This window comes from Cnephaeus nilssonii, assembly GCF_951640355.1.
Source record: "Cnephaeus nilssonii genome assembly, chromosome: 6".
Taxonomy (NCBI): domain Eukaryota; kingdom Metazoa; phylum Chordata; class Mammalia; order Chiroptera; family Vespertilionidae; genus Cnephaeus; species Cnephaeus nilssonii.
This window is the reverse complement of record NC_137077.1, coordinates 48,265,438-48,293,320: the sequence shown is the minus strand read 5'-3', so window position 1 is coordinate 48,293,320 and position 27,883 is coordinate 48,265,438. Positions and strand designations below refer to the sequence as shown.

The 27,883-nt window shown below is 39.9% G+C and overlaps 1 protein-coding gene across 7 annotated transcripts in view; it reads right to left on the bottom strand.

The window, feature by feature from the left end:
- LARP4 (La ribonucleoprotein 4) overlaps nt 1–27,883 on the bottom strand; it is a 69,084-nt gene that overhangs the window by 19,410 nt on the left and 21,791 nt on the right. For all 7 annotated transcript variants that reach the window (XM_079774146.1, XM_079774148.1, XM_079774147.1 and 4 more), the window contains 6 exons: nt 24,380–24,516; nt 22,813–22,916; nt 19,475–19,585; nt 17,753–17,806; nt 3,141–3,353; nt 2,568–2,671 (listed from right to left, as the gene is read on the bottom strand). In XM_079774146.1, coding sequence (XP_079630272.1) covers nt 2,568–2,671; nt 3,141–3,353; nt 17,753–17,806; nt 19,475–19,585; nt 22,813–22,916; nt 24,380–24,516 — 723 coding nt within the window. The remainder of the gene's footprint in view (nt 1–2,567; nt 2,672–3,140; nt 3,354–17,752; nt 17,807–19,474; nt 19,586–22,812; nt 22,917–24,379; nt 24,517–27,883) is intronic.

Genomic DNA, 27,883 nt, shown 5'->3' with positions numbered 1-27,883 from the left:
GCAGGGGAGGGCAGTTGGAAGGGACCAGGCCTGAAGGAGAGGGCAGTTGGAAGGGACCAGGCCTGAAGGAGAGGGCAGTTGGGGGTGACTGGGCCTGTAGGGGAGGGCTGTTGGGTGAGGACAGTGGGGGGAGAGGGTAGGGGGGGTGGGGGGGGACCGGGTGGAGGGGAGCTATTGGGGAAAAGAAAGAGAAACAACTGTAATAGTCTGAACAATAAAGATTTATTAAAATAAATAATAAAAATTAAAAAAAATTTAAATTGCTTTAGTTTATCTCATAACAAAGATGTCTGTCCTACTTAAAAATTCACCCCTTTGGTATTTTTAAGAAAAACTTTACCAGCTAAGGTACAGAGAAAAGAAATGTTCTAAATCTCAAGTGTGTGGATAATAACTAGCCATGTAATCCTAGCAAGATATTTGTCCTCTTCAACTTTCACTTTCTTCATCATAACATTAGTTAAAACTACATCCTAACACCCTGGTCTTTTCAGATTTAAAACATCCTTGCCTCCAATGAAGTAATCCATTTGAACAAGAGGACGGGAGTTAAAGGACAAGGTATGTAATTAAAACTCACTGTGCTTTTCTACTCACAAGTCCTAGCAATATAAAATTTTGCAGTAAATTGTTAGTGTATTACCAAACTAAGTCATGTATAAGAGCACAAATAATATTTTGTTCATAAGAATAAGAATGTGTATATGTAGCCCTAGCCGCTTTGGCTCAGTGATAGAGAGCAATGGCCTACTGGACTGAAGGGCCCGGGGTTTGATTCCAGACAAGGGCACATGCCTGGATTGTGGGCTCCATCCCCATTAGGGGGCGTGCAGGAGGCAGGCGTTCGATGATTCTCTCATCACTGATGTTTCTAACTCTCTCTCCTTCTCTGAAATCAATAAACATATATTAATGGGGAGAAAAAGTGTATATGTAGTAAAATTTTCCTAATACTTAAAGAAATGATCTTCCAATGCTTTAACCAACGGTGTTCAGCTAAAGTGAGTACACAAATTGTGACCATTAGAGGGTAGTACATATGTATACTTGCAGAATCCACTAAAGATATTTTTTAATACATAAGGCTTCTTTCTCTAGTGGAACATGTTTCCGAAAAACCTCACAACAAAGAATTCAGTTTCTAGATGTCATCTTGGAAAAACATACCCTATGTGGTCTCTTTGCCAGAAAAGAATCAACTGGGAGAACAAGACCTGGCAAGAGAAATTACTCAAAAGAAATAATTTCATGAAAATAAACACAAAACCCAGGAGGCTCACAAAATAAGCAAACAAAAAATAACAAATGTAAAACTATTAAATAATTCTAAACCTCTATATGAGCACTTTTTTCTTTGATTACTCATACTCTGTCAAAAGCCGTAATATATACCAAATTATTAAGATTATTAGTTGATGCTTATATAAAGAATACTTAAGAGACATATCAATATTTTATATTATAGCAAATCTAAATATGTAAAAGGCTAAGACACCGGCCAGTAGGTATGACGTGCACTGTCCACCAGGGGACAGATGCTCAACACAGGAGCTGCTGAGCGATAGCAACTTTGCAGAGTGCCCTCTCACACTCCGGGACTTCTCGGGGGATGTTGGACTGCCAGTTTTGGCCCGATCCCTACAGGCCAGGCCGAGGGACCCCGCTCACTTTGCAGACGCCCTTCGAGCCCCAGAGCATGCCCCAAGTGTGGCCGCTGGGGAGGGACTGCAGGAGGTCGGCTCCAAGGGTGTGTCCGGCCCATCTTGCCCAGTCCAGTCCCACTGGCCACCTTCTAATAAATTTTCTTTCAATGTGCATAAATCCGTGCACCGGGCCTCTAGTATTTCCAGAGTTCTCAATAACATATTCAGAACATAAGTGTAGACTTTTAGAGTCAAACTGCCTGACTCAAATCTTGGCTCTGCCAGCTACTAGCTATGTGCTTGCAGATAAGATATTGAACCTTATATGTCTCAATTTTCTAATTTTTAAATAGATACAGTGACTATCAATCTTAAGGGTTGTGAAAATTAACTGATTAAAACATGTAAAGCCCTTAAAACAGAGCTTTAACATTAAATGCCCAATGAATGTCATGTTATACACTGTAATAAGTGAAAATTGTTTCAAAAAGCCAATTATTAAAAATCCTAAATAATTCATATTCCCAATATTACTACTCAATTCAGTTAACATTTCTATCCTCAAAAAAAAAAAAAAAATGCTCATTCTCCAAAATGTTACCTATTTAACATACTAAATGGCATTTAAACACTAGATTTTTATGTTACTACCATAAAATATTTTCTGCTCCCTTTATTTATTTATTTTTAAATCAGTTTGTACAATCTCAGTCCCAAGTTCTTTCTATACCCATTATCAACTCTGAGGTCAAAGTGTGTTTATAAATTCTAGATTAAATCATTCATATATTTTGTACAAAAAAAAAATTCCATTCATCTGAATCTGCAAATAACACAGCACTGCAATGAACACAGTACAGTAACTCTCTAAGAACTACTGAGAATGGCTTACAATAAATTCCAGCCATGATTTTTTTATCTTACCGATTTTTTTGGAATGGTCGACCCATATTCACAGCAGCAGCAGTTGTTTTATAAGATCCTGGTGAATTAAAGCCATTCACAAAACTACTATTTGGAAAGGGAGCCTAAAAAAAAAATTTAATGTTTAAAAACAGTTAATGGTAAAGGCAACATCTGAAGTGAAGGTCATAAGAAATTTCTGATGACTTAACCTAGCATCAATTTCTTCTAGAAGCTCAAAATAATTTTAAACATTTTACTTTTTCACTTTTGCAGTACATTATAGAACAAGAAATCACTGGTTAATTACTTCATAAAGAACACTTTTGAGTAAGTTTCACAAAACTAAAAGCAATTTAAACCAATGGATTTATCCAGTCTCTAACTTTAATCCACTCAGCAAAATTTAAAGAATGAAATTGTAGAAACAGTCATATGCATACCTTTGCTATGGGATATTGTATATCCTCATCATTACTTAAAAAGCAGAAAATAAACAATCAACAAAACAAAAAATGAAATCCCAGTCTAGCTGATTTCTTCAAATTTCGGCTTGAGTGAAAAATTTTATTATTCTGTAAAGATCTCACTTACCAGTGGTGTTTCAAAGTAAGGTGCAGGATTTGGAGACCAAGACTGAGGCACAATACTATAGATGGAGTACTGTTGGTGAGGACTATATACAGGCTGCATAAAGACTGGTGAGGCATACTGTGCTTGAGTTTGAATGGGCTGACTATACATACTAGAATCCATTAATCGAAAACCATTCTTAGCAAAAAATGTATTGATGGCTTTTATCCTTGCCTAGAAGAAAGAGGAACACATAATTACAAAGGACTAAGTGTATATTTTTACAAATATATTTAATTAAAATTTTTAACTTATTTTACACGACATTATTTCTGCCTGTTGTAGAATCAGTAGGGCAAATAAAAAGAAATTGATATATTTAATTAATTGAAACTTATGTATGGCAAATACACAGATGTCCAAACTAAATGCAACTTAACTAAGACAAGGGGGTTAATATTCCGAATACATAAATTCTAAAAATAGATTTAAAAGCCAACAATCCCATCTAAAAATGAGTTAGAAAAATTGAGAGTTCACAGTAAAAAAAAAAAAAAAAGGCAAATGACTCTGAAACATATGAAAAAGATGCTAAACCTTGCTAAGAGAAATGCAATTAAAGTTGAATTAAATTTATTTATGCAATCGGCAAAATCCAAAACAATCTGATACATTAATGATGGGCATGCAAAATAGCACAACTCTTATGAACATCAATCCCACTCCTAGAAATCTTTCCCAAATATACACTGACCAAAACAGTTTTTTGTTTTTTTTACTTTCTGATTTTTACAGAGAGAAAGAATGGAGAAGGGGAGAGGAGGAAGAGGGGGAGAGGGGGAGAAGGGGGGAGAGGGACAGGAAGAGAGGGAGAGGGAGAGGGAGAGGGAGAGGGAGAGGGAGAGGGAGAGGGAGAGAGGGGGAGAAGGGGGCAGAGGGACAGGAAGAGAGGGAGAGGGAGAGAGAGGGGGACAGGGGGAGGGGGAGCGGGGCAGAGGGGGAGAGGGAGAGAGAGGGGGACAGGGGGAGGGGGAGCGGGGCAGAGGGGGAGAGGGGGAGAACCCACACCTTTAGGATGACATGCTAAACAACTAAGCTACCAAACCAGGGCCAAAACAGTTTTGTTTTTTTTAAGGAAGCACACAGCTATTCACTGACACTATTTGTAATGTAGGGTCGGGGGTGGAAGGCAGACTCTCTCCACCACACACAAACCAACCCAACATTCCATCGATGGCTGAATACACCAGGATACATACACACAACTGAGTAACATGCAGATATAAAAAGAACTGAGTAACTGCTCTAGATACTACTATGAAGTGATTCCTAGAATATACAGATTAAAGAAAAAAAGGCAAGGCAAGAAGAGTATGTATCATAAGCTATTCTTTAGCTAAGTCAGATGGAAATATGAAGACATACTTACATACACATATACAGGGTGTCCCAAAAATGTATACACACACTATGTCTAGATTAAATAACATTTAAAAAAATGAAGTGTATTTTCATAAACACTGCCTTTTAAAAAATATGTATTTTTATTGATTTCAGAGAGGAAGGGAGAGGGAGAAAGAGAGAAATATCAATGGCTAGAATCATTAATTGGCTGCCTCCTGCATACCCCCTACTGGGGATCAAGTCCACAACCCAGGCATGTGTCCTGAGCAGGAATCGAACCATGACCTCCTGGTTCATAGGTAGACGCTCAACCACTGAGCAACAACACTGGCCGGGCAACACTGCCTTTATAATTATTCAAAGTGTGCATATATATTTTGGGGATACCTTGTATATATCTGAATATTTATTTAAAATACTTTGCTTTTAAACAATGCACATACTGAAAATCAAATAAAAAAATCAATTTGCAAAAGTTAAAAGCAAATTGGGCCAAAATGTGCATTTATTAATAATATAACACAGAGAAATCCTAAGTGGCTTTGAACCAAAATAAAAATCAACTCTGTCCTGGCCAGTTTGGCTCAATTGGTTGAGGGCTCAATCCTGGTAGGGGGAATGCAGGAGGCAGCAGATTGAGGTTTCACTCTCACATCAATGCTTCTCTCTCTGTCTCTCTCCTTCCCTCTCTAAAAATCAATTTTTTAAAAAATCAACTGTTATGAATATTCCTTACGAATAACCCAAAAGGCAAAGTATGGAAATTTTCTTAATATTCTCAGAATTATATTGTTATTCTGATACTTTGTATGTGACTATTGGATTCATTAAATCAGTATTATACTGGAGTCACTGAGATTTGATTTTCACATGGGAAAAAGGAGAAACAAATGTGAGACTGAAGATGTAAAAACTATGTCACCTGAATTCAAAGTGGAAGCATCAGTATAAAATCATGATGGGGTCCAGCTGGCGTGGCTCAGTGGTTGAGTGTTGCCCTATGAACCAGGAGGTTACAGTTTGATTCCTGGTCAGTCAGGGCACATGCTCGGGTTGCACTTTTGATCCCCAGGTAGGGGCTGTGTAGGAGGCAGCTGATCAATGATTTGCTCTTACCACTGATGTTTCTATTTCTCCCTCTCCCTTCCTTTCTGAAATCAATAAAAATATATTTAAAAACAAAATAAAATAGACTATCTTTTAAAAAATCATGATGTATTTTGTCTTAAAAAAAAAAAAAAAGACAAAACATATATTTAGTCACAATTACTCCTTAGGCAAAGCCAGTGAATACAAAGTATCATTTCCCCATAAAAGTAACAACTCCAGAGAGTTGTCTTGACACAAAAGATACAAAAGCCTCATATATCTTGTTGCACTAGAGAGCAAACAAGCCAATGAAAATTATTAGGGACATAATAAGAGAACTCATAAAGTAAACTCAGAGGCCACACTTCATCAGTGAGGACAATAAGCACACCAAATATGTTTAAATCTCAAAAATAAAAAAATCTGAATGGTCATTTTTGAAAGTTGCCAGAGAATCAATGCATTATTTTCAAAAACAGGTAATAAAAGCTAGAACCAAGCATTTATCATGCATTTTGTCAATGAGCTGTACCTCAGGGCAATGAAGATGAGGGCAAGCTTCTCTTTATAGAAGTGTTTCAGCTAATAAATAGAAAAAAGATTAACACAGAAATAGCACCACTCTTCAACCCTTAATGAATTAACAGACTTCACCACTGAGAAGTAGCAGCTAGCATAAGAGATATAACAAATACTTTATATGCATATGTTCTCTCTCCCCACTGCTCCAAAATCAAATCCAATTCTACTGAAGCCTCTAGATCTAGCTACCAATTTGCAGGATATACAGGGGACAGAGAATCATGTTAAACTACACTCAAGAATATAGCTAGCCAATTCAAAGATGGACAAAGTACTTAAATAGACATTTCTCCAAAGAGAACATGTGAATGGCCAATAAGCACAAGAACAGATCCTCAATTTCACTAGTCATTAGTGAAATGCAAATCAAAACTACAATAAGATTCCATGTAATGCATTCTTCATTTTTGACTGGTTCTTTTTTTCTTTTTTATCCTTGTTAAGTGGTGCATGGCTGTATTTGCATGAATAGACAAAATGTTGACTAGTGGGGAAATGGCAGACTAGCTTCCATTGAATCAATATTTGAGCAAGAAAGAGTGCTTGGACACTGATGACAACTAGTGGAGTGCTTAATAAAGGGAGAGGTGGCTGATCTTGCCTAAGTGAAAAAACAACAACAACAAACCAGTAGCTACCACTTCCATTCCTCAATGGCCTGTGTTCTGGAAGTGGCTGTCTGGTGGCAAGGCAGATTATGTGAAGATTTTGTCATTCAAATATGCTGCAGGTGATGCCTAAAACTTTAATAGGCCTAAAATAGGGAAATCTTACCCTTTATAAGAGCATGGATGGACCTGGAGACCATTATGCTAAATCAAGTAAGGCCAGTCAGAGAAAGACAAATACTATTATGATTTCATTTATATGTGGAGTCTAATGAACAAACCAGACTCAGAGACAGAGAACAGACTGACAGCTGTCATAGGAAAGGGGTTGGGGCTGGGTGTAAAAGGTAAAGGGATTAAGCAATAGACACAGAAAACAGTATGGTGATTTCCAGAGTGAAAGGGGAAGTGGGGGAAGTAAAAAAGGGTAAAGGAGGGATAAATGGAGATGTTAGAAAACTTGGCGTGGGTGGTGAACACACAATACAATATATACATGATGTATTATATAGAATTTTACTTCATGAAACCTATATAATTTTATTAACCAATGTCACCCCAATAAATTCAAAAAACCCGATGAGGCAGAACCCTTCACCACCACCATTACCCTAAATGTAGATAGAGATAATGGAACAGAAATTTCAGTGACCACAAGGAATATACACTTTGCAAAAAAAAAAAGTTTGGAAAAGTCACAGACAGGCGTTTAACAAGTAAAACATCAGTAATATCTGAAGAGTAGAAGAATCAGATTTCCAGAGTTAACATCTTATAATACTTAGAATATCGTTTTCAACAAAAAATTACAAAACATACAAAGAAAGAAAAAACTATGGTGATTCACAGGGGAAAAAAAGTTATAACTATCCTGAGGAAATCCAGACATTGGAATTACTGGTCAAAGATGTTAAATTTTAAATCTGCTCAATGAGCTAATGAAAACTATGGAAAAACCTAAGAGTAGGGAAAAGATATACGAATAAAATGCTAAAAAGGAATCAGTAAGCATACCTTACAAGAAATGCTAATGAGACTTTTTCAGATAAAATGAAAAGAAGCCAGACAGTAACTCAAAGCCATAAGAAGAAATAAGAAACATTACTAATTTCCTCATATGATTTAAAATGGAAATGAAAAAGACAATATAAATGGCTATCAATGGGCACAAATATATAAAGATGTAATCTGTGAAAGTAAAAAATATAAAGGGGGAGGGATAAAGAAGTATAGGAGCTGAGTATTTGTACACTATTCAACTGACGTGTTAAAATTTTTAACTTAAAAATATACAGTACAGGAAAGGAGAAAAACAAAATTGGTACATTATAAAAGTTCAATTCAATTAAAACACAGGCAGTTAACTAAGGAATTGAGGATGGAAACGCCCAGAAAACAAATACCTAGATAGCAGAAGTATCTCTCCTGATTAGTAATTACTTTACAGGACCCAGGTGACCGACAGAGACTTGGCCGACAGCAGCTGCCCTCTCACTCCAACAACAATTGTTTGAGTTGTCTTGTACCCATGGTGTGGGGAAGTGGATTTATGCTATCTAAATCCAGCCTACCACCAGGAATGCTCAGGACCTACTCAAGAAGGCAAATAATCCTTTCCACTAATATTTACAGGGTAAAATAAGATTGTTAGAGTAATAAATTTGACAGTAAAATAGAGGTCAAGTTTTCAGGCAAATTTAAATTGGCTAGTTGAAACAAGCGAATATGCTAGAAAAATTAATTGTACTGGACAAAAAGGTGTTCCTAAAGTGTTAACTAAAATTTTCATTGGTAGTTCATCTCATGATAAAATTGCGCACCATGTAATGAACCTAAAACAGTAATATTATAGTGCAAAAAATTAAAATTTAAAAGCCATCAAGACTACATTATAAAATTTTCAAAAGCCTCCTAATATTTAAATCAAGAAACGGGGGGGATATAAGAATATCCTGTAAGGAAAAATAACCTGTAAGTAAATTACATCTAGAAAATAAATACTTTAGAAAATTAATTGTAAGGCTAAAAGCAAGACACCCATGAAAAACACACAAGGTGTCAAAACAAGCCAGAGGAAAATCATTTGGGCAAAAAATGAAATAGGATCCCAAGTCAAATTTATAGAAAATATTCCTTTATTAACTTTTGGTTGAGAATATGATTGTATATTTTCAGAAAACAACTCTGAGACCATGTGGATTCCAGCAACAGAGAGGAATCGACAGGACTACTCCAGCCATGAAGACAGAAGAGAAGCAGTCCAGAGATGGAAGACGCCGACATCGCCTTGCCATACTAGCAGTTAGCAGCTGTGTGTCACTGCAGGTTGCCCAGGACCAAACCAGAGAGAGTCGGACCTGCATTACCACCATTTGTCCACCATCCAGAACTGAAATGTCATTGCTGACATGTACACATAAGGAACTGTTTGACATTGAAATTGGGTCTCAAAAGAACTGTTGGCCCAGAAAGAAACTCACTACAGACTGATTCATTTGCCTTTCAGCATAACCATTATTGCTTTTCTCATTTTCGGTTCTTGTAAGTGTATTTCTAATAGCACATGATCTCACTCATCTAGAGGAAATAATGAACAACATAGACTGATGAACAAGAACAGACCCAGACACAAGGAGGCATGGATCAGACTGTCGGGCCTCAGAGGGAGGGTAGGGGAGGGTGGGGGTAAAGGGGAGAGATCAACCAAAGGACTTGTGTGCATGCATATGAGCCTAACCAATGGTTAAGGACAACAGGGGGGTGAGGGCATGTGTGGGGAGGGGTGTGGGATGGGAATGGGGGGATGAGGACAAATATGTGATACCTTAGTCAATAAATAAATTTTTAAAAAAGTAAATACTTTACATGTAAACAGTTTAAACTCTACTAAAAGGCAGAGACTGGCAGGTTGAATTTTAAAGAAGAATCCATCTATGTGCTATCATAGATTCATTTTAGATTCAGAGACATTGAAAGCAACAAAATGCAAGCAAATAGTAACCAAAATACAGCTAAGATGGCTTTATTATTATCAGGCAAGATATACTATGTCAAAAAAGGTTCCAAGAGACAAAGGACATTATATATTAATAAAAGGTTCAATTAAGCAAAAAGAGAAAACAATTGTAAACATTTATACATCTACCAAAAGAGTCCTTACATACATAAAGCAAACACTGCCAGAATTGAAAGAATATAGTTCTACAATAGAGACTTTATTAACCTTTTGCACTCGGATATCGAGTGTGACTCGACACAGTTAGCATTAGAATAAAGGAATCGAGAAAAAAGCAAGCGAGTGCAAAGGGTTAACCAACTTTCAATAATGAATAATCAGCAGAAGAGCAATAAATAGAGATCTTCAACAACACTATAAACCAAATGGACCTAAAAGTTACTACTTCAAACTCTAGAATACACATTTTTTCTAAGTGTATGCAGGACATTATCCTCTCTGAAATCAGTAAAAATACATTTTTAAAAAAGAGGGAAAAGATAACTCACAAAATGGGAGAAAATATTTGCAAATCATGTATCTGATGAGGGACTAATATCTAGAATATATAAAGAACTTCTACAACACAAAACAAACAACCCAACTTTCAAAAAAGATATACAAATGGCAAATAAAACATAAGGAAAGACTAAACATCATTAGTCATTAGGAAAATGAAACCACAAGCTATGATGATTTTTATTTAAAAAGCAGAAAATAACAAGTGTTGATAAGATGTGGAAAAATTTGAATCGTATTGCATTGCTGGGAATGTAAAATGGTGGAGCTGCTGTGCAAAAACAGTTTCATGCTTCTGAAAACGTTAAACATAGTATAACTAGAGGCCCGGTACATGAAATTCGTGCACTCTAAGCCTGCAGTTGGACATCTTTAGCGCTCCTGCCACTGCTGCTACACTCACCACCCATGAGCCCGGCTTCTGGCTAAGCGGTGCTCCCCCTATGGGAGCGCACTGACCACCAGAGGGCAGCTCCTGCATTGAGCGTCTGCCCCCTGGTGGTCAGTGCACGTCATAGCGACTGGTCGTTCCACAGTTCAGTCAATTACATATTAACCTTTTATTACATAGGGTATTTGCCAGTAATGTCTAGGTAATACCCCAAATAACTGATAGTTGTATAGCATTATTCATACTAGCCAAAGAGAGTTAAGAACCCAATAAAAAGTAATGAAGTTCTAATATATGCTACAACATGGATGAACCTTGAAATCATTATGCTAAGTGAAATAAGCCAGACACAAAAGGACAAATATTGCATGACTCCACTTATATGCAGTTATCTAAAAAGAGAGGCCTGGTGCACGAATTCATGCATGGGTGGGGTTCCTCGGCTTGGCCTGCAATTTGGGCCATATCGCCCAGGGCCAATGGCAGCGGGACCATGGGAGGTTGGCTGTGGAAGCACACTGACCACCAGGGGGCAGCTCCTGCGTTGAGCGTCTGCCTCCTGGTGGTCAGCATGTGTCATAGCTACCAGCCAATTTTACGGTCATAAAGGTCGCTTAGGCTTTTATATATTTGTAGATAAGCAAATTCATAAAGACAGAGACTATAGATTAGAGGTTACTAGGGGCTGGGAGAAAGGCACATTATTGCCTAACTTGTACAGATTTTCTGTTTGGGTGATGCAAAATATCTGGAAATAAATATTGGTGATGGTTGCAACACAATGTGAATGTATCAAATGCTATTGAGTTACACACTTAAAAATGATAAATTGTATGTATGTATATTTTACCACAATAAAAAACTTAAGTGAAAAAGTATTTTTCACTGCAATATTATCCTATTATAATAAAAGCCTAATATTCTAAGTGTCCGGTCGTCCTTTCAACCAACCAAAGTGTAAGGCTGCTCAACCGCTTGCTATGACATGCACTGACCACCAGGGGGGTGGACAGCCAACCGTTCGACCAGTCGCTATGATGTGCACTGACCACCAGGGGGCAGATGCTCCAACCAGTAGGTAGCTTGCTCCTGGGGTCTGGCCAATCAGGACTGAACGAGATGGGCCAGACACACCCTGGAGCCTTTCCGCGGTCCCTCCCTGGCTGGCCAGCCTTCCGCATCCCTCCCTGGCTCTAATCATGCACCAATGGGGTCCCTCAGCCTGGCCTGCACCCTCTTACAATCCTAGACCCCTTGGGGGATGTCGGAGAGCTGGTTTTGGCCCGATCCCACAGGCCAGGCTGAGGGACCCCACAGGTGCATGAATTCATATACCAGGCCTCTGGTTATTTATAACAAACTAGAGGCCCAATGCACAAAAGTTCATGCAAGAGTAGGCCTTTCTTCCCCTGGTTGCTGGCACTGGCTTCCCTCCGGCACCTGGGACCCGGGCTGGCTTCCCTCCAGCTCAGCTTTGTCAGGAAGGATGTCTGGAATGATGTCCAGAAGATGTTCGGTCTAATTAGCATATTACCCGTCTATTATTATAATCAACTTAATGTTTATACATGGAGAAAAATGGATAATTAAATCACGATGTGCACGAACAAAGTAGTGTATATACTCGAAACAATAGTGAACGAAGAGATGCTGAAGCTCTATTATGTGAAAGAAGATGAGGGTCTATTGTACATTCCCATTTATATAAAGAGAAAAAAATTCTTAGATGGACAGAGAAAAAAACTGCTCTCTTGAAAAGGACTGAAGGGACTTAATTATTTAATACTGTTTCACTTTCTTAAACTTCAAATTATGAAATAATAAAATATACAACAGAAATATAAGAAAATATTTTCTATTAATATATCATCTATATGAAACACAGATAAAATTTAATATTCCTAGTTTCCAAAGTCAACTGAAATGAGATGAAGCACTGTATCTTAATGAAATTATCAATATATGCAGAAATAGATGGAAAACATTATTCACTTCATCTCTTTGTACTCTAAGATCACTGCTTTTGAATCACAGGACTTCAGAAATGAAAAGCATAAACATTTCAAAGAAATAAACCAAGACCTCAGAAGTAACTTGACACTCCTAAGATCAAAGAGCTTAAAACTGAAAACAACATTAAGGGCTGTAATATAGGACTTCTGAATCCTGCACCTGTCTTTCTAGGTCTAGGTCGATTTTAATGAATGATATGAAAATTAATGAGAATGTATGAATCTCTTAGAAAGAACACCGCTGTGATGACTAATCAAAAGAACCACAAATAAAAACCGAATGGCAGGGGAAAAAGAAAAATATTTTATAATAAAATATGTATACATTTTCCACTACACCTGAAATCTCAGGAAAAGTAATAAGTTATAAGAAATGAGAGTAAGGATCAAAATACTATTTATAGATGATATGATCTCTCAGACAGATAATCCAAAGAGTCAACAAACCACTAGATGTAATAAAGGAGTTAGGCAAGGTTGCTACATATAATAATGTGGTGTTTATTTTTTAAACACTAAGACACAACGGAGAGGGAGGAAAAGCAACAAAAATTACTTTAAGGGACTAATTAAAAAACACAATAGACCTGAATGAACAGAGAAATATCCTCATTACAAAGTTATAATGTTGAATAATGTAGAGTAAAACTGTCATTGTCCCCCAGATAAGCAACATATTAAATGCATTGCATTTATTTCAATACTAGAGGCCCATTGCACAAAGATTCGTGCAAGAATTGGCCTTCTTTCCCCTGGCTTCACTCCTGGCCGCCCTGGATCTGGCAAGTCCTCGCTCCCAGCCAGAGCACCGCTCCTATAGCTCCCTCCACCGCCCCCCACCCCCCTCATAGCAGGAGTCCTGCCCCGCCGGGCCACTCCATGCCTGTATATGCAAATTAACCATCTTTGTTAGGTTAATTTGCATACTCACTCCTGATTGGCTATGGACATAGCAGAGGTACGGTCAATTTACTTGTTTGTCTATTATTAGGTAAGACTAGTGACCTGGTGCACAGATTCATGCACATTGAAAGAAAATTCATTAGAAGGTGGCTGGCGGGGCAGGACTGGGCAAGATGGGCCTGACACACCCTAAGCCAACCTCCAGTAGGCCCTCCAAAAGGTGGGGTCCCTCTGCCTGTCCTATAGGGATTGTGCTGAAACCAACTCTCTGACATCCCCCAAGGGGTCCCGGAGTGCGAGAAGTCACTGCAAAGTTGCTGTGGTATAGGGTCTGGAACGCAAATGCAAGTGTGCAATAAACCAGATTCGGGGCCGACAGTGCCCCAGCAACAATATAACCCATGGCTGAAGGTGAAATCACGTTGCCCCGTGAGGAATCAGGCTCCCTCCCCTCTATTTTCTGGGTGGGTCACCCAAGAACTGTCACTGACAAGTCACTGCAGCTCAACAACTCCTGCATTGAGAGTCTGCCCTCTTGTGGTCAGTGAGCGTCATAGTGACCAATCGGATGGTCGGACACTTAGCATATTAGACACACACACAAGCACGCGCACACATCCTATCTAATAATAGACAAATATGCAAATTGACCGCACCTTCGCTACGCCCAAGCCACGTCCACCAACCAAGCCACGCCCACCAACCAATCAGGACGAATATGCAAATTACCCCAACAAAGATGGCGGCTAATTTGCATATCAAGACAGTGTAGAAAGAAGCCAAGAGCTGCAGAAGGGAGCAAAGCTGCAGAGAAGCAAGCAAGCCAGGGGGGGGGGAGAGAAGGGAGGAGCGGAGGCGGGGCCGGGGGAGAAGGGAGGAGTGGAGGTGGGGTGGGGGAGAAGGGAGGAGCGGAGGCGGGGCCAGGGGAGAAGGGAGGAGCAGAGGCGGGGCGGGGAACAAGGGAAAAGCAGGCGGGCTGGCAGAGAAGGCGGGTCGGGGTAGAAGGGAGGAGCGGAGGCGGGGCCAGGGAAGAAGGAAGGAGAGCTGGCTGGTGGAGAAGTTAGAAAAGCAGGGGGGCTGGCGGAGAACGCGGGGCGTGGGACAAGGCAGGAGAGCAGGCAGGGTGGGGTAGAGTGCAGCAGGAAACCCTATTGCAGGATTTTTCCTGCAACGGGAACGCTAGTATATATATAGACTAGAGGCCCGATGCACGAAATTCATGCAAGGGGTTTGGCCCTTGCAGCCCCAGCTTCATCCGGAAGGTCATCCAAATGGTCATTCCACTGTTAGGCCATTCAGTCAATTTGCATATTACACTTTTATTATTATAGATGGTTTTTATTTGGTTGCACATATGGGAAAGTAATCCTATCTAATAAAGAGGAAATATGCTAATTGGCCCTCACGCCATCACAAAGATGGCGGCGCCCACAGCTAATAAGGAGGGAATATGCTAATTGACTGCCCCGCCCTCAAAGATGGCATTGCCCACAGCCAATAGATAGCGGCACCCAGTCCGCTCAACCCCACTGGGGCCCGGCCACTCCGCGCAACTGCCTCCAGAGTCCCCCAGTCTCCTCGGCCCCCCAGCCGCCCAGGGCCAGCCCAAAGATCAGGCAAGCATCGGATGGTGGCTGCCCAGCCACCCAGGGCCACCTGAGGCTCAGGTAACCAGGGCCAACCAAGGCTTGTGCTCCCAGCAGTGGCAGCAGCAGAGGTGTAATGGGGCATTGCCTTTCTCTGATCACCGAGTTGCCTCCTGCCCCTGAGGGCTCCCGGACTCTGAGAGGGAGCAGGCCGGGTTGAGGGACGCCCCCCCCTTCCAGTGCATGAATTTTCATGCACCGGGCCTCTAGTGGTTTCAAGACAATCCTAAAAAATAACAATGAGGAGGGAAAACTTGCATAAGAAAATAAGGATATCTAAAACTATGATAATTAAAACAGAAATGTTGGTTCAGTAGAGAGCGGCAGAATAGAGAACCTGAAACAGATATGATACATGCAAGATTATACATAATTTGTAGGACAGACCACTCAACAAGTAACTGTTGAGACTGACTTTCCTTTTTTATTTTTAGAGAAAAAAATGAAATTAGACCCATCTTATATTGTATCAAATTAATTCCAGATGTTTCTAAGTCCTAACTCCAATATATAAAACTTAAAAGCTATTAGGAGACCCAGGAGAACATCTTTATAGCCTCAATCAGGGAAAGGAGATAATAGTGAGAAGAGCCTTAGAGGCAGAGGAAATAAGATGACAACTGGCAGAGAGCTTCATCTGTAATATAAAAAGTAATAATACCACCTACCACATAGCAATAATGAGATTTATATATGTCAAGTTCTTAGAATAGTGTCTGACATATAATCCTATCTAATAAAGAGGTAATATGCAAATTAACCATCACTCCAACACACCAGATGGCCACCCCCATGTGGACACAAGATGGCCACCACAAGATGGCCGGCAGGGGCGGGGCAGCTGTGGGCAATCAGGCCAGCAGGGGAGGGCAGTTGGGAGGGACCAGGCCAGCAAAGGAGGGCAATTGGGGGCAATCAGGCCTGCAGGGGAGGGCACTTGGGGGGACCAGGTCTGCAGGGGAGGACAGTTAGGGGTGACAGGGCTGGCAGAAGAGGGCAGTTGGGAGGGACCAGGCCAGCAGGGGAGGGCAGTTGGGGGGCGGCCTGGCTGGCAAGGGAGGGCAGTTAGGGGCAATTGGGCCGGCAGGGGAATGGATAGGGGGTGATCAGGCTGTCAGGCAGAAGCAGTTAGGAGCAATCAGGCAGGCAGGCGATCGGTTGGGAGCCAGCAGTCCTGGATTGTGAGAGGGATGTCCAACTGCCCATTTAGACCTGATCCCAGTGGGGTCCCAGATTGGAGAGGGTACAGGCTGGGCTGAGGGACACACACACACACACACACAAACACACACACAAATTTTGTGCACCGGGCCTCTAGTCTCTTAATAAATTTAAGCTCCTCTCATCCTGGTTCTTCTACTTACTAGTTGTGTGAACCTGGACAAGTAACTCTCATGCCTCACTTTCCTTACCAGTAAAATAGAGAAAACATAGATGGTTGGAGCATTGTTCCATACAACAGAAAAATGTGGTTTGATCCCTGGTTAGGGCACATGCGTGTGCGTATGGGAGGCAATCAATGTTTCTCCAATTGATGTTTCTCTCTCTCTCTCTCTTCCCCTCTCTCTAAAGTCAATAAGCAGATCTTCAGGTGAGGATTTAAAAAAAGAGAGAGAAAACAAGTACCTACCTTATTACGTTCTCATAAGAATTAAATGACTCTATACACTCTATACTTATAATGGTGATTGGAACAGAAACTGATATACAGTAAGAGCTCAATAAAATTTAATAAGAAGGTGTTGCACTTACAATTATTATACAAGATGGGACAAAGTAGGTTTACAGTTGTGAGGGTGTGAAATGGGTATTTTTGTATTATTATTTATTATTGTATTATTTTCCATACAAACCTATTCTTCCCTCACTCTGTATTACTTAAGGAAAGAGGAGCATGTCAAAGTGAGTGTTTAGGATTCTATTTTAGATGGTAACTCTGGCAGTAATGTGGAGAATGAACTGTAAGTGGGGAATGTTGAAGGCCTCACAGTTCAAAGGCTACTCTAATTAAAGTCTAAACAATGGCAATAATGATTGAAAGAAGTTTTAAAGGCAGATTTCATGTAACCTGAGGATAGATAAGACATGTAAAGAAAGTGAGGTTTTCTAAATGGTTGAATGTTAATGTAATGATGTAGTGAATTGAGATGAGGATGAAAGCATTACAAATGTTTTCCACTTTGTTACTAAAAAATTATTTTTATTCATTTTGAGATCTGGGATTACCTTACATGTTGTTAATCAGCATCTAACTAAAACTTCATACTGTATGAAGTTATGCTTTAGAAAAGAATTGCTGTATAGAAAGTATTTCGATGTCCCATCAACTAATTTTCCGAAGTAGCATGTCACATAAGTCAGAAATTTCTTGAAAATCATTATAGGTTTTAGAAAATATTATCCTTTTGTGTTTTTAAAATTCTCAAACAGACAAACAAAAATCTTTCTTATTAGATGCTAGTCTTAATTACAAATGTTTCTTACCATGATTGGCTTGCCCTGAAATGTTTTAACTTCTTCTCTCAAATATTTAAAAGCCTGTTAATAAAGCAGAAAGGAACTTTCATCAGCATTCAAACATTTCATTAAGGCCATCTTTATTCTATCCTGAGTTTGGTATTAGCAACTATCTCTAAACCAGGGGTCCTCAAACTTTTTAAACAGGGGACCAGTTCACTGTCCCTCAGACCGTTGGAGGGCCGGACTGTAGTTTAAAAAAAACTATGAACAAATTCCTATGAACACTGCACATATATTATTTTGAAGTAAAAAAACAAAATGGAAAAACACCTGCATGTGGCCCACGGGCCGTAGTTTGAGAACGCCTGCTCTAAACAATAAAAGAATAATGAAGGTGATTCCATTATACAGGTGATATGGAATGAAAAAGAAAAAAATTTAAGGTCTCAGCTCCAGTTCGAATTTAGGGTAGATGAGCTACTATGGATTACTGCAGATAAAATGCACACAATTCAAAACAGACCCAAAATTTCACTACCTTTTTAAAAATATATATATATTTGTATTGATTTCAGAGGAGAAGAGAGAGGGAGATAATAGAAACATCAATGACGAAGAGAGAATCACTGATCAGCTGCTTCCTGCACATCCCCAACTGGGGACCAAACCCACAATGTGCCCTGACCGGGAATCGAACCTTAACCTCCTGGTTCATAGATTGACGCTCAACCACTGAGCCATTCTTGGTTGGGCTACATATTTTTTAAATGGTTCAATAAGACAGCCTTCCAAGGTAAAAATTAAAAAAAAAAAAAAAAAAAAAGCCCTGACCGGTTTGGCTCAGTGGACAGAGCATCTGAACTGAAGGGTGTTGGGTTTGATTCCAGTCAAGGGCCGGTACCTCAGTGACAGGCTTGATCGCAGTCCCAATCAGAGCATGTGCAGGAAGCAACTAATTGATGTGTCTCTCTCACATAGATGTTTCTCTCTCTTTGTCTCTCCCCCTCCATTCCACACTCTCTTAAAACAAGAAAAGAAAAGAAAAGAAAAGAAAAGAAAAGAAAAGAAAAGAAAAGAAAAGAAAAGAAAAGAAAAGAAAAGAAAAGAAAAGAAGGAAGGAAGGAAGGAAGGAAGGAAGGAAGGAAGGAAGGAAGGAAGGAAGGAAAGAAAGAAAGAAAGAAAGAAAGAAAGAAAGAAAGAAAGAAAGAAAGAAAGAAAGAAAGGAAGGAAGGAAGAAGATCAACAGAAAAATATCCTTGGGTGAGGATTAATAGAAAAAAAAAAAAAAAAATACACACACACACAAACCCTCAAACCAAAAACAGAAACAACAAAAACCAGTAAGAGGTTTTAAAATTCTATTAGACATGTTTCTGTTTCAAAGGAATAATACTTTTCTTTAAGTAGGACAACATTAAGAGTAAAATCATAGTATCAAAATTTCAAGAATCAGAAAAGTTAATATATTTACTGTAGGCCTACTATGAAGTAGAAATACGAACTACTAATATATTATTTCCAAACGCCCATGTTAATTTTTTTGATAGAAATAAATTTCTCAAATTAAAACTGAAAAGTCTTTAGGCAGATGATCAAACATAAAACCATTAATAAGCAAAACCAAAAAGGTGAAGAAGTTGCTCAACAGTCTTTATAGACAGTGCTGTAAACACACATTTTCTCAATTAAAATATACCACTTCTTTTATCACTAGAACTGAAATTAGAAGAAAAGTTTTATTCTCACCTGTTGTGCATCTGTGTCTGACTGGAAAGTGATATACCAATTGCTATTGTGTGCAAACTCACAGCTTATCACCTTGGGGCAGTTTTCATTCTTGAACAAAGCTTTCACTTCCTAAAAAGAAAAAAAAAATCCAAAACTTTAGTTAATTCTAAAAAAATCAATAATAGTTATTTCTTCTCCTGACTTTTGGTCCTTTCTATTTCTTTACTTGTTAACTGCATTATGGCTTCTACCATTTTTCTATTGAGAGTAGGTTTTATTCTGAAACAAAAACATGTATAGTTACAGCATAAATATTGTATACGATTTAGGAATGGAGCCACACTTTATAATCAAAACTGAAGTATTTCACTCCTAGTGGCAAGCTAAATTTTTCTTACAGAAAAATCATCATGCCACAATAAAAAATAAAAAATGGAAAGAAAGGAAATGTATGTCCTCCCTTAACATTTTCTAGGTGCTAAATATAGTGGAACCTCAGTTCATTAATTCACTCAGGGAGGCTGTTCGAGAAGCAAAAATTAAAATCATGTTTTCATATTAGAAATCATTTAAATTGAATTAATCAGTTTCAGTGATTGTTTTAACCTTTCTTATACACTAGTGGCCCAATGCACAAAATTCGTGCACATTAAAAGGAAATTAATTAGAGGAAATACTTTAATATTGCTATTTACCCTTTCTCTATAATAGAAGTGTCAGAGATGAAAGAAAATTAGTAAAATGTAAATGGAAATCTCCCTCCTGTCAAAAGTCTGGGGCATGCCGCAGGACCCAGAGTCAAAGTCCCCCCCCCCCCCCCCACGCACTTTGAAAATGCAGGAGACCCAGACCTGGCCAGCCCCACCCCCATCAAGTCCCCAGGCCTGGCGCTGGGGCAGGAGGTGCAGCCTGAGGTACCCCGGCCTGGCGCCACGCAGCCTCAGGTCCCTGCTGATAGATCATTACGGCATCACGGCATGACGATCATTTGCATATTAGCCTTTTATTATTATGAATAGTACATCTAATACACTGTTTAATCTATAAACACTTTTCTTAAGTTTATCAAACTACCCTTTACTAGCCTTAAGCTTATTTTTCATGTATCTCTGCTATTCCTTTACCCAAATCAACAATTTTTCTACCTATTCAATTGCCTGTGATTATTGTTTTGTGAGCACTTTCACACCCGTACAGCAACATTAGCACTTTTGATGGCCTCTAAATGTTTTAAAGTTGTGCTAACCTTCAATTTCCCCAACAACAAAAGCATTCTCCCCTTTGTTGCCTGAGAGAGACTTTTTGTCATGGTGAAGTATCAGTATGAATGGAACGAGGATTTCCTGATTCATACGTTGGTGCTCAATCACTGAGCAACACTGGCAGGGCCCATATCTCATTTTAATCTGCATTTTAGTTTTTAGGGCCTAGGTCGACATTCTCTGGCTATTTTCGTCATCTGTACTTGCTTTACTCTTTCTTTCTTTTTTAATGTATTTTTATTGATTTCAGAGAGGAAGAGAGAGAAAGAGAGAAACATCAATGATGAGAGAGAATCATTAATTAGCGGCCTCCTGCACGCCCCACACTAGGGATGGAGCCTACAACCCAGACATGTGCCCTGACCTCCTGGTTCATATGACGATGCTCAACCACTGAGTCATGCCAGCCGGATATACTTTTTTTTAAGGAACAGTATGTTGCTGCCTCATTTAATGTTTTCCATGTGTGTGAGCTCTAGTGATAATAATGGGCCCAGATGGCATGGCTCAGGGGTTGAGCATGGTCCTATGAACCAGAAAGTCATGGTTCAATTCCCAGTTGAGGTGTGCAGGAGGCAGGCAATCAAGGATTCTCTCTCATCATTAATGTTTCTCTCTTTCTTTCTCTCTCCCCCTTCCTCTCAGAAATCAATAAAAATGTATGTATTTTTAAATTATAATAATGTCTAACCTTAGAGTGCTTTTATATGCTTGCTACTGCACTTTATATACTAATTTAATTCTCACAAAAATTTTATGAATTACTTGTTACTATTATCCCATTTAACAGATGAGAAAAAGGAGGCAAAAGAGGGTCAAGTTAACTTACCCAAGGTCATAGAACTAGCAAGTAAAAAGGCTAGAATTCAAATTGAGGCAATTTGGATCTAGAATTCAGGCTTGCATATACTCTACATTGTTTCTTAATATTGCAAATATTCTTCCTTTCAATTTGTTACTTTTGACATAGTTCATAATTTTAAATCAAAGATCTCGTGAGAGTTTCTTTTCCAATTTCTCTCACTGCATTCTGGAGATATAACACTAAATGAACTCTGAACAAAAAGATGAATATGTTAGGTGGCAAAAGTCTAACCTGGTTAGTCAATTGCCATGCATCAATAACTGATTAATTCTCCTCTTCTCAAATTTACTATGCCTTAACATGACAACTCAGTGTGAAGTTCTCTGGCTTAGTGGTTAAGAAACACAGGCTTTGAAATCAGAGAGATCAAGTTCAAATCCAGACTCTGTCATTTGAACAGCCCATGTGTCCTTAGCGAACTTATTTAACCATACTAAAGCTCAGTTAACTTTGTCTGCAAAACCTGAGGCTTTAAATAACTGAAGTATATTGCACAATACTTGGAAGAACGTAATTATCAAGTAAATGCTATTATACATACATTGTTGTATAAAAGAGCCTATTTCTGGATTATACTGCTTCATTCAAGTATTATTTTACTTATGCACCTGTACTATAGTATCTTTACAACTGCAGCTTTGCTTTAATATACAAATTTTTTTTTATTGTTTTCTGAGAGGAAGGAAGAGGGAAAGACAAATAGAAACATCAATGATGAGAGAGACTAATCGCTCAGCTGCCTCTTGCATGCTACACACTGGGGATTGAGCCTGCAACCCAGGTATATGCCCTGACCGGGAATAGAACCATCCTAGCTCATAGGTCAATGCTCAACCACTGAGCCACACCAGCTGGGCTGCTGCAACTTTGCTTTATATTTTGCTAACCAGACGGGTTAGTCCTGAACCATTAATCCTTATTCATATTTTTCTTCTTCATTTCTTTCAGATGAATCTCAAGTTTCCAAAAGCACCTGTTTATATTTTAATTGCCATTCAGTCAAATCAATATATTGAAAGTTTCAGTCTTCCCTACTAAGAACATACAATCATATCTTCTTCCTCCCTCTGCACCATTCTTCAAAAATTTCAAAGTTTACTAAACAAGTTAGTATTTATCCTATTCACAGAAATTGATATGAGGACATTGACACACTTTGCTTGTTTATTTTAACTCCTCCAATTTAAAAGGTAAAGAATACTTAGCTTTAACAACACTTAATAATTTACCTCTATTGGTGTTGTTTCAGGAATCTCTCTAAGAATCACGATACAACGCTTATGACTTGGTCTCACTTTCTCACCCTTCTCATCAACTTGTACCATGGGAGAAGCTGAAATTTTAAAAAAGATGTCATTCGCAAGTGACAAGTAGATAGTAATGCCATTAAAAACAAGCTATTCATTTCTATTTCCAACTGAATAAATTAGCAGAGGTTATTATCCCAAAGAAATTAAGTTGTAGAATCAAAGATTAAAGTTACAATAAAATATTTTGAGATTATACAGAGAACATTGTCAAATATTATTCTCTGAACAAAATCAGAGTAGCTACTTTCTGACTTGCCACTGTGTTGTGGTTGGGGGGGGGGGGGGAAAGCCTTCAAAGAGCATGCAACACATATCTAATAAGGCAATTTCTCTGTATACAAATACCACATTATTTATCCCTATTTGGGGGAATGCAGTACGCCTTAATATGTTAAGAAACTCTTCTTAAAATTACAGTCTAGCTCGAGCTGGTTTGGCTCAGTGGATAGAGCGTCCGCCTATGGACTGAAGGGTCCCAGGTTCGACTCCAGTCAAGGGCACATGCCCAGGTTGTGGGCTTGATCCCCAGTAGGGTCTGTGCAGGAGGCAGCCCATCAGTGCTTCTCTCTCATCATTAATGTTTCTATCTCTCTCTCTCTCCCTCATCTCTCCTTTCTGAAATCATTAAAAAAAAAAAAAATATATATATATAATATATATATATATATATATATATATATATAATTATATATATATATATATATATAAAGAAGTGCTTAAACCAAGAATTATACACAAGATTGGATCATTTTAAGAAATAATGTCTGCACAAACCAATCAGAGATTATTTCACAAAATGTTTTTAGCCTTCTGAGAATGAAAATCCTTTATTCCCAAGTAGTAAGTCTATTATTGGACTTGCTATATTTAACTTTTAAACATTTCCAGCAACATATTTCATAAAAAAAATTAAGATCTGCCTTTGTTTAGTCAAGTACTTAGCAAAAACCACATAAGAGAGGTTACCAAGAAATACAAGATACAAACATCACTAAAAATTCTTAGAACCTCAAACAAAATATAAATTCCTTACCAAATTTTAGAGCAGCAGTGTTTGTCAAACTGTAGGTTACAACTCTTTATAATAGGTTGTGAATCAGTTTAGACTAAAATAAATGAGTCTGTTGTAAGCATTTAGTATTAATCTGTGTAGCACTTTTTGTGTGTGGGTATGTGGTATATGTAAAATGTACTACATGGATTCAAAAGTTAGAAATAGATTGCTTTAAAGAGTGTGAAAATGATACATAAAACTTTCCAATAGCCCAGAAAACTGAGATTTAATTGCTTATATGTGTAACTGGGTATCAAGATTAACAATGAAGGTATAAAATTGATACAGAAGCAATATACCAGTCAGTAAAGATAAATGACTGGAATACAGTAGTAAAAAATAGGAACTTAAAACAATTCTGTCGAATCAGAAATTAAAAGAATATTTAATTTTTTGACTTAAAGAATAAGCTAAAAGGTATGCTTTACATACATCTCAATACTTCAAGAATTAGATCAGGGTCTGTGGTTAGCTTTTTTATTTCTTCCATGTTGGCAACTGTCCAAATTGGAATGAACTGGTCACTGTCCATTTGAGATATCAGGTAAAGATCCTTTGACAAATTCTCTCTGGGGGAAAAAAAAATAAACATAAGCAACAGTCCTATAAAACAAACAATTCCTTAAAAGTACCTAAAGAGATGCCTTATTCACTTTTGTCACTAAGTCTAGGAAAATAAAATTATGCTACAGAAATAGCACAATTATGAAAATATATAATATACAACAGATGTGCTCTAACAACTTCCAGAAAGATTCTGAATCTCCAAATACACTGGGCCCAATAGTTTTTTGTTGACTTTTTTATTGAATTTATTGAGGACCATCCTAATACGTAAATACTAGAGGCCCGGTGCATGAAATTCATGCACGGGGGGGTGGGGGGGGGGTCCCTCAGCCCAACCTGTACCCTCTCCAATCCGAGAGCCCTCAGGGCATGTCCTGCTGACCTTAGGCCCGCTCCCTGTGGTTCTCTGCTCTCTGTGGGGCTTGCCTGCTCCACACCACAGCGATGGGCAAGCAAGCCCTGCTGGGTGCTGCCTGCAGCTGGGCTTGTCTGCTCCCGGGTCGCCGCGGAAACAGCCAAGCAGGCCCTGCTGGGTGCTGCCTGCAGGCCCACTTGCCTGTTATGGGTTGCCGGCAGCTACGGCCAAGCAGGCCCTGCTGTCTGCTGTCAAGCTGCACCACTGGACCCACCCCCAGGCCCACCCTGAGGTTGCCTGTCCAGCCCTGCCTGGCTCCCCGGCCCCGCAGCAGCTGCGGCCACTGGGGTCTGGCCCTGCCTCCCTCTTTGGCCCTTGAAGTAGCCTCGGCGGCTGCTGACCAGGCCCTCCCCCAGTGCAGGTGCATGGAGGCGGGTCCAGGCGCTGCCGCCGCCCCCGGAGAGACCCCTCAGTGTTCGGGGGTCAGAGCGGTGGCGGCGGTAGTGGCGCCCCCGGACCCACGAATGCTGATGGGGGCAGGTCCGGGTGCCGTTGCCACCGCCACCGCCGGAGAGACCCCGCCCCCGCCGCCCCCCCACCCCGGAGAGACACCGCCACCGCCGCCGCCGCCCCCGGAGAGACCCCTCAGCGTTCACAGGTCCGGGGGCACCGGCGGCGGCAGCAGCACCCGGACCTGACCCCATCAGCGTTCGCAGGTCCCGGGGCACCACCACCACCGCCACTGCTCCGACCCTGCGAACGCTGAGGGGTTTCCCCTCAGCGGCGATGGATCCGGCCTCTCAATGGCTGGATAGGCCACCCCGAGTCCCGCCCCCCAGCCTCCCGCTGCCCAATCGTGGGCGTAGCGGAATGATGGTTATTTGCATATTACTCTATTATTAGATAGGATTAACCTTTTGCACTCGATGTCAAGTGTGACTCGACACGATTAGCATCGGTAGCAGCTCGAGAAAAAAGCGAGTGCAAAGGGTTAAAAATAAGAACTTTAAAAATGGTTGTGTCCCTCCACACAACCACATTTGACTAACTTAAAAAAACAACAACAAAACACACACACACACACACACACAAAAGAACTTTAAAAATGGGGGGGGGGAGAGACGGGGGGAGGGAGAGAGAGAGAGAGAGAGAGAGAGAGAGTGAGAGAGAGGGAGGGAGAGGGAGAGACATCGATTTGTTGTTCCACTTATTTGTGCATTCATTGGTTGATTCTTGTATGTGCCCTGCTGGGGGATATCAAACCTGCAACCTTGGCACACTGGGACCACACTCTAACCAAATGAGCTAAGAAATTCTTTAAGAACTTGAAAATAAGACAACAATAAAAATAATATTTGCATGACTAAAAAGTTATAGCCTGAATTTATTCTGATTTTCAGCAGGCCTATTCTTATAAAACACTAGTGGCCTGGTGCACAGATTTGTGCACATTGAAAGGAAATTAATTAGAAGCAATATTTTAATATCACTATTTGCCCTTTCTCTATCATAGAAGTGTCAACCAAATTCACAATCGACAATGACAGATCGAAACACACATGTACAATTGGCACCAGCGAGAGCCTTATATGTATCATGCATATTTTTAAATTGCCAGTGTGCATCATATGTACCGGCTGGTTGGTCAGTCAGATGGTTGGACACATGGACAGTCGGTCACTTAGTCTTTTATATATATAGATTAGAGGCTCAGTGCACAAATTCATGCATGGATAGGGTCCGGCCTGCTCGTCCTGATGGGGGCCCATCGGGCCAGGCCAGCGGGGGGGAACGGACCCGTGGGCAGTTGGCTGGCCAGCCCCACCCCTGACTGGGTTATTGGGGGCAGATTGGGGGCTGGGCTGGCCAGGTTCAGGGGGAGGGGGGGCGATCAGGGCCCGGATCAGGCTTGTTGGCTACCGCAATGCGCATCATAGCCACCGGTCGTTCTGCCTTTCCAGTCACTGGGCTTTTATATATATAGTGTCAAATGCTTAAAGAAACTGTACTCCACAGAAGTAAGTCAACTTAATGGATATAACATGTAGGTTTGAATAATTATGACTAATACATGACATGTACTGATGGCCATTTTGCTGACCTACAAAATGTCAATCAGTCACCCAGCTGGTTTGAACTGTAACACTGTACTGAGCAAAATGTGGTAATTATCGCAAGCAAGAGCTTCCACTGCAAAACTAAAAAGTCTTGAAACAATTACGTGTTCAAAGATAAAAGAAGAGCTGTGGAAGCTACAAGAACAAAATGAAATTCCAGAAGGATGATCTTTCTTTCCTGAGGGCATTTGCAGATCCTGGAGCAAAGTAAAACCAGCAAAGCTTTCAGCAGTTGCACAGGACTGGCATTATGAATTAGAAACAAAGAAGCCCTCCACCACACAACTGTGTTTACTTGAGTTCGAAGGACGGAGATGAGAGATTGGGAGTCAAGTTGAAAAGATAAAATCTCTGTGGTCTTGTGGAAGTTCCAGGGGGAAAAAGAATGAACCCCGCATCAAACACAAGACAGGTTTCTTCCACAAGACATTTGCCCGATTTTAGAGCTGTATGAGGTAAGAGGCTAAAGAGCTAATCTCAAGCCTCTGAAGAAGACAACTAAATCTCCCTTGATGTTTCAGGACTGAAGTAACAAAAAACTGCCAACTTCTAAATCAAAAGCCTGAGAAGTCCATGCCTAAGGAATATACATAAATTAGAGATGAACCGAATCTAATTAAAATGGCTGCTCAGCCGAAACCGGTTTGGCTCAGTGGATAGAGCGTCGGCCTGCGGACTCAAGGGTCCCAGGTTCGATTCCGGTCAAGGGCATGTATCTTGGTTGCGGGCACATCCCCAGTAGGGGGTGTGCAAGAGGCAGCTGATCGATGGTTCTCTCTCATCGATGTTTCCAACTCTCTATCCCTCTCTCTTCCTCTCTATAAAAATCAATCAATCAATAAATAAATAAATAAAAATAAATAAAATGGCTGCTCAGCCCTGACCTAGCTTGATTCC